Source organism: Panicum hallii, chromosome 9 (assembly GCF_002211085.1).
Source record: "Panicum hallii strain FIL2 chromosome 9, PHallii_v3.1, whole genome shotgun sequence".
NCBI classification, from domain to species: domain Eukaryota; kingdom Viridiplantae; phylum Streptophyta; class Magnoliopsida; order Poales; family Poaceae; genus Panicum; species Panicum hallii.
In genome coordinates, this window is record NC_038050.1 from 18,115,911 (window position 1) to 18,123,945 (window position 8,035).

The 8,035-nt window shown below is 49.0% G+C and overlaps 1 protein-coding gene across 1 annotated transcript; it reads left to right on the plus strand.

Annotated features, from left to right (window-relative positions):
• Nucleotides 1–5,076: 5,076 nt before the first annotated feature.
• LOC112876352 (homeobox-leucine zipper protein HOX23-like) lies at nucleotides 5,077–7,381 on the plus strand. Its single transcript, XM_025940445.1, has 2 exons — nucleotides 5,077–5,819; nucleotides 6,466–7,381. The coding sequence occupies exons 1-2, from the start codon at nucleotides 5,154–5,156 to the stop codon at nucleotides 6,883–6,885; spliced, it is 1,086 nt and encodes a 361-aa protein (XP_025796230.1). The 5' UTR covers nucleotides 5,077–5,153; the 3' UTR covers nucleotides 6,886–7,381.
• Nucleotides 7,382–8,035: the final 654 nt, after the last annotated feature.

The window sequence follows — 8,035 nt, forward strand, 5'->3', positions numbered from 1 at the left end:
TCTGCCCCGGAAACTCCTCTAGCCGCCCTCTGCACCGAGTGTACCGGATTATTGTTATCCAGTATATAAGCACACATATACCCATGCAGGATCTCCTTGGGCAGCTCGCTGAAGAATTGGTGATCCACAGGATCACCTCCTACCTTGTAGACAACATAGGCCCGGGAGCCGTGTGACTCCGTAGCCGCGAGCGCATAAGGCAATGGTGGCCTAGCCTGGAATGACAATTCTCCCTTATAACTCCCCAAGGTAGGTCCCATTGGAGAGTATTGAAGCTTCATGATTTTCTGGACCACGCACAGCGCAACAAGCTCGAAAGCATTTACCAAGCTCTCGGAGTGTCGGTGCAGTGAGTGGGCCACCACGTAGTTTACTTCCTGGTGCAGCGCTCTGGTACGATCTTCTGAAGGGGTGGACAAATCCATGCCATCAAGAGCGTCTTCAGGTGAAAATCCCTTCCACCTAACGCCGTGATGGCGGGTCTTCTCGAAAGAGCCGATGAGATCGGCTTCGAAGAGAGCCTTGATCTCATCGTATTTCTACTTGTGTTCAGCAGGCAGCTCCTCGTACGTGATGGGATCATCCCTCGTCAACCCTCATCATGACCGGCTCCACTGGGCGTGCCAGAATGTGTTGTCGGTCAAAACCCATCGGCGAGCAGCGACAGGCAACACGACGAGCCAGGAGGCTCTCGGGACTGCTGGTGGGCCCTGGTCCCTCGGTCAACGGCCCGAGATCCGGCACACGACTTGGCTTCTAGGTTGCTAAACGTGCCACCTGACCTTGTACCTGATCAGAAAGGTGTTATATGTTAGTTTCCTGCATGCACAGAACACGTATAAACATTAGTCCGAGCCGTGATCAGCTCATCAGGTGATTCCCTATATCAGCTGTAAAGAGCCGATTGTATTCAGTACCAGTTCGGATCTATAAACAAGGCAAACATATCTGATGGTAATATAAAACTTGCTCTGTAACCATTAAGCTAATCCAATCTACGGCGGTTAAAGCTTTCACTGCATAACCGGAATATCCTACACGTAATTGAGCCTAACAGGTACGGAAGGTAACGAAACAACAATCTAAACAGAGGCCTAAAAACAACAGAAAGCCGATTCCCGGAACAATCCCTTTTTAAGCTGTTATAAAGCGCCAAACATACTACCGGAACATTCAACCCGTTTGAAGGGCCTAATCATGCAGATATCAAACTAAATCTTCGATAAACAAAGACTAACAATAACAGATTGGATCTACTAAACAAAAATAGAGCAAGACGCTGCCCTTATACACGAGATCGGGCATGATGACAGCTGAACGTTTACAGGTAACAAACGATGCATGAATAAAGTATGGAAGAGCCGATGCTACTCTATGAACGCCAAGATAACTAGTGTTACTCGCCATCAACAACGCTTCAGAACGAGAAACACAAAAGGTAGATAAGCAGGGATGATGCCACCCCGATCACGCGGGGCACGATCGGGGCTGCCTGGCACTTATCCGAGAAACCCTAGAACAGGGGTGGCGATGCGCCAAGAATTGTTGGTGAATGATTGATTGATTTATTCATAATCCAGGATATATATTTATAGTCCGGAAACTTACCTTCCCTAACCAAACCTAACTAAACACGACACGAATCTTGGCTATCTCTATCTAAACTATTTAAACACACACGCCTATCTAGATACATGGCCAACCCTGGCCTAAAACACCCGCACAGGGGCCGATTTGCAAGCCCACTATGATTACTTTTCGAGCCCATCTTGCTTCGCGGCCCACCTTTCTGGCCCACCTAAATTATGACGATAACAAAATGTCAATATATGGTTGAATTACCTATATAAACACAAATACTAGGCTTCATGAAGTCACAATCACCAGCAAAATATACAAATACAACTATGGTTTATTAGCTCGTCATTCTTCTATATAAGAAAAAAAGAGGGCTTGAAAAGGTTCAGCGCAGGTGCGCAGTAGGAAGTGTAGATAGATATGGTCCTCAAGGAGGGAAAAATAAGTAAAAGGTGGCATATGCATGGTCCCAGTTATCTTGGCAGTTAGGTTTGTGCTGTCCATATATATGGTCCTCGGTTTTGCAGTACTCCACCATGCCCTTGTGCCCCCATTGGTTGCAAGTTTGAAATTAAAGGAAAGGGGCGAGTAGTAGGTGTTGGTTTGGGACCAATATGGGGGCCGGGCCTGCTTCGGATGGCGTCTGAATTCCACATATGTTCTTTCTTATTTATCGTTTAGGATGGCGGTATCATCTAAATATCTTTCATTCATGGAATTCTATTCACAAGTTGTTATACTCTCTCAAGGCAAATCAAGTAGACTAATTTGAATTGGAAATTCAAATTTTTTATATTTGCAGTCAAAAGAAAATAAAAGGTCGTTAAACCACATTTTAAGAATATGAACGGGTCGGTGTACATAAGAAAACAAACTTGTGATTCCCTTGTAAGTATGAAGGTAATATATAACTGTAGAGCTCGATCGCAGTAGTTCTATCAGAACTTTATCCTCTACGGTTAGATTTCAGGAGAGCACGGGATCAGCATCCAGAGAGAATGAAACATGGCTTCCTCTACCAACACACGAATCTCCAGCGAGCGAGGCGCGCGGCAGTAGCTGTGCATGCGTTAGGTAGTAACCATCCCTGCACGCACTCCTCCACGGGATGAGGGCCCCACCCCCATCCTGCCCTAGATTCCTGCAGCTTTCCCTCCTCTTAAAAAACCATCCATGGCCAGCAGCCCTCGCTCTAAAAGTCTATACCTGTTTTTCTAATGGTTTCTTCTTGTGATTCTCTCTCTGGCCAGCTCATCCCTGCAATTCTTTCCGTGTACTTTCCTATCCCCACTCCCTCCACTCCACTACTTGAACATCCGCTGCCATGTTCCGAAATCCCAACGGAAAATAAAAGTATTGAGTATCTACACAAGTATGTTCCCACAACGCCCCTCCACGGGCCAAAAGAAATGGCTCGCGCCAACTAAAGAATCGTAATAATCACAATAAATAAAAGAGCCAATCGAATGAACTTTCATGTGTACATGTGTATGTCAAACTTCAAGAAACTATATGCATTTATCGCTCGACGCCTAGATGAACAGCCTTTGATTTGTTTCATGAACAACCTTTGATCGAAGTTCCTGTGTCCCAAAGCATGACCGTTGGATTATATTGATGATGAGCCATTCCTCACACCATATATACATCTTTACTACGAGGTTTAATTAACTCTATGGTTCAGTATAAAAACATATCTATAGGAAGAACCAGGACTTTGACATGTTGTTGCTTGCTGCGTGCAGTAGAGTAATTCCTACAACATGCCTACAAACATATCAAAATGAGTTTTTTTCCCTCAGAAGACAAAATGCACTTAAATTAAGTGAGGAGATGGGTGTCAAGCAAGTGAGCTAGCTGCAGGGGAATAAGAATAAACTAGATGGAAGGTTCTCCAAAGCGATCCTGCCTCCTCCCCTCCCTCACATGGCCGCCAGCAACTCCCGAGCGCCCATCCGCATGGCGCATACGCAAGAATATTGCAAGTGCAGGGCGGCAGCGGCAGCAACCACCAACTGAACACATGCAAGAATCTCCGGCCTCGCCTTTGGAAGGATCATGCTGCCCTATTTTATCATTATTACTAATCGCCCCTTTTCGATCCAGAAGTAAGCTGCCAAAAGCTTGCCCAGGCCTGCGTCTTAGGGCTAATCATAGGGCTCTCATCGAGGTGGTGATGGCTAGCTACATAGAAGAAAACGTCGACGGGTTGGGTTCCCGAGGCAGATCAGAATGATCATAAACTTTCTCCGTGACAGCGCCGTCGTCTCTATGATTGCAACATCATCGCTGCCGTCGTGGTCAACGCGGTAAAATAATGGTCTGACTTTGGAAGAACATCCCCCTGTGAGGCTCAGCGCACTGGATCGGATTTACACTGTCAGAGGATAATGACCACCACCTGGACCAGTAGTATTTATTTTTATGTGCACGCGCCTATACATATGACTGAATACAGCAGAGTACCAGCATGTACACATGCCCCTGCAGTGTCACCCTGTGTCGTGTGGGCCCCCTTGTGAGTACTATTTCTACACATCCACAAGGATTATTATTACTACCTTGATGTAAAAAAAAAAGAAATCTTAGAAGTGGTTGTCGACGTGTGTCTTTTGGTTCTAGGTGTTCACATCTTTAATTTGTTCTACATTTGCCATGAACTACATATTATGTAACAAAGTACTATGAGATAATAACAAACAATTAGGGCACTGTTGGAACTTTCAATTTTGTTCTCTGCATGTACGTACGCGGCGCGGTGAGTGCTTGAAATGGTCGTGGTACAGCACACAGTCGGCCGTGCGTGGTTGGTTGGTTGGTACAGGAGGAGGAGAAGGAACCGTGCGTTTGCAGGCGGAGCAAGCGCTAGCTGCACTGGTACGACTGTTCCGCGGGGGCCCGCGGGAGGTGGATGCCATGGCGTACGTGACGTGTCAGATCGATCGAGCCAGGAGGAGCGAGCGAGCGCGGTGTCTGATTGCCCATGGCGGTAGTAGCTACTGGCCTTACTTCACTCTCAATTTTTATGGGCCGTATCTTGCTGATCAGTTTGCTTGACAAGGAAAATTTCACCGTGCATGTAAGATCACAGCTTCAAAGATTCTGTCAGTTAGGGTGATGCATGGGTGATGGAATATGTAGTCACACCATCCTTGATATAAAGCTTATTATACGGCTTCACAAACAACGTTTGCTAGGAGTCATTTTACAAAGAGCTTGGTAGGATACATGCTTAATAACCTCCTCTCCTCACCACTATTCTTTTCCACGGTTGGAGATGCATGTGGAAAGGTTGAAACCTAAATGTATAATACAATCTAATATTAAGAATACTTGACAATCCTCCCAGTTTCCTTTTCTTTTTAATAACTAGTTAATTTTATAGTTTTCGGTTTCACAAAATATCTCTTTTTAATAAAATAATGTGAGGAAAAAATCCTCTATCTTATATTTCCATTTGCTCTCCCCTCTTGCTCCTCTGCCTCTCTGTCACACACTCTCAACCAACCTCCCTCTCTTCTCTCTCTTTCTCTCTGTGATTGATATACTCCCCCCATGCTCCTCCCGCTCCTGTGATGAAGCCAATGGCCACCAATGGCATGGCCCCCTCCTTCTTCCCCGCAAACTTCCTGCTCCAAATGCAGCAGCCCCTCCCTCACCACCCCCAGCAGCAGGAACACCACCACCACCACCACCACCACCACCATGATGCCGGCCACGAGCACGAGGCGCACCATCTCCTCGCTCCTCCTCCCCCCGCCCTCGTCAGCCCCTTCCTCCACGACTTCGGCGCCGCCATGGCCGCGCCGCCAATGCTGGCCGGCGGCGGCGGCCTCGGCAAGCGCATGTACCCCGACGGCGTGGGCGGCGACGACAGCAACCTGCACGCGGCGGATCCACAGCAGCAGGACGGTGGCGCCGCGTCGGACGACGAGGAAGGTTCCGCCGCGGCGGGCGGCGGGTGCGGCGGGGAGCGGAAGCGGAGGCTGAGCGTGGAGCAGGTGCGCACGCTGGAGCGGAGCTTCGAGGTGGCCAACAAGCTGGAGCCGGAGCGGAAGGCGCAGCTGGCCCGCGCGCTGGGGCTGCAGCCCCGGCAGGTGGCCATCTGGTTCCAGAACCGGCGCGCGCGGTGGAAGACGAAGCAGCTAGAGAAGGACTACGACGCGCTCCGCCGCCAGCTCGACGCCGCCCGCGCCGAGAACGACGCCCTCCTCGCCCACAACAAGAAGCTCCACGCCGAGGTAAGAGGCGCGTGCCCCCGGGCCATTCCCAAGTTACCATACCCATGCTGCGGCACACACAAGCACCGGGATCTGCTACTAGGCTAGTAGCCATTGTTGTTGATTGTTCTCCATCGTATATCTTCTTCTTGCTAGCTAGCTCTTGGATCTTGATCAGCAGTACGTAGCGGCACTCCAAGATCACCATGGTTCTCGGATTGGATCGATCTTGGTTGTTCTTGGGTGTCAGAATGCATGATTGATTGGGCATGGTGGATACAGATAGAGTACAGACATGGGGTATAGCTGCAGTAGTAATGGTAGGAGCTTGATGACTGACTGCTACTGCTACCGCGCGCTGCTGTGATCCATGGCATGCATAGGGAGCTAGTAGCAGTATAGCTGATAGGATCCATGTGGGTTTCAGCGTCGTCTGCAGAAAGTGCGCGTGTCGGGATCGGTGCCGGCCATATGAAAGCTGCGCCTGCTGTCGGCCACCCATGCATCCCTCTTTCTCTCTCTCCTCTCTCTCTCTCTCTTTCTCTCCTGCGGTGCATGCAGCATGATTAGCCACTCGATCTACCAATCACCGTCTTCCCTTCCCGAGCCCACCGGGCCGTTCCCATTCTGTCCATGTCCTCATGCGTGTGAGCTGGTCCGCGTGCAGATCATGGCGCTCAAGGGAGGCGGAAGCGGCGGCGGAGGGAGGCAGGAGGCGGCGTCGGAGCTCATCAACCTCAACGTCAAGGAGACGGAGGCGTCATGCAGCAACCGCAGCGAGAACAGCTCCGAGATCAACCTCGACATCTCCAGGCCACCGGCGCCGGCGGCCGCCGACGAGAGCCCCGCCGCCATGAACAGCCACCGCGGCCTCCCGTTCTACGCCTCCGCCGCCGTCGACCAGCTCCTGCACAACGGCCACCCGTCCCCGGCCGCGGCGCCCAAGATGGAGCTCGGGCACGGCGCCACCGCCGACACGCCCTCCGCCACGGCGGGCGGCAGCTTCGGCAGCCTCCTGTGCGGCGCCGTCGTCGACGAGCAGCCGCCGTTCTGGCCCTGGGCCGACGGCCACCACAACTTCCAGTGATCGCACGCACATCCTCCGATCCGCGAGGATGATTGAGACAATGCATGTGACGTATGATCACCGGACACATACAACTAAGAGTAATCGATCAGTGTGGCTAGCTCTCGATCCATTTCTTGGCATCGATCGAGACTAGCAGGAGGAGAGATCACCGATGTCAGAATGAGTTGTTGAATAGATTGATGTTATGAAGCAAGTGATGGGATGATCCAGTTTGAGTTAAGATGAGGAGGAATGAGCCATGAATGATTGGAGCACGTTGGATGGGTCATGTGTCGGTCTAGGTAGATTTTAATTTGGATTATTCAAGTAGTAAGCTTTTCTTTCTTTCTCTTATTATTTATTTTTACCTTGATCACTATTTTTCTGTTTAATATTATATATAGGTGATTACATTTGTGAGGCAGTGGTGATATTATTGTGTATAGGATTGTGGTACCTTGCGAGTACCAAGAAGTTTCGCACTTTGAAATCTTGCAATTCTCTCCATTTTTTCTCTCTATCTCTTACTCCTACTTGTGTGGATCTACTATGAAATGGACATTAATACATGTTTAATTGATTAATATTTTCTATGCCAGCAATAAGGATCACTGGAATATCTTTTCTTTTTTTTTTTTTTTTGGTTTCGATGGATGATCACTGATGTGGATGGGAGCTTGACGTATGGGGTAGTCGCAGTACTGTGGTGTGCGGTTGGTGTTTGGCATGTGGGCCTCATCTTCGAGCCTACGAAACAGACAGCTTGTACAGGCACACTGTTGTGCAAGCTGTGCAGCACGCCCATTTGATTTAATCAATTCGTAATAATGTATTAACACGAAAAAAATTAACTGAAAGGTTGACTTATGTATTGACTATTAATTATTGTCATCGCGCAAATTAGTTGATCAGCAAACGTGAGCAAGGTTCAAAAGTTACTCCGTTCAAAGATTGTTGTCCACGCACGCATGGTTACTTGGTTAGCTGGTTAAATAGTGATAATATAAGAAGAGAATGTTGAGGCCCAGCAGGAACATGCTCGTGCCAAGAATAGTTGTCGGTTTGTCTGGTTGCTACGGCTGGTTGAACTGCAAGGTTTCAGTCATGAAGCAGCTCGTGGTAACATTATGCCAACAGATCGCTCTGAGTGCACTTTGTAACGGTAAAG

Bases quoted from the DNA above. Each gene is read 5' to 3' on its own strand.
- LOC112876352 (XM_025940445.1), top strand. From the start codon at position 5,154: ATGAAGCCAATGGCCACCAATGGCATGGCCCCCTCCTTCTTCCCCGCA. The intron at 5,820-6,465 runs GTAAGAGGCGCG...GTCCGCGTGCAG, and splicing joins ACAAGAAGCTCCACGCCGAG to ATCATGGCGCTCAAGGGAGG.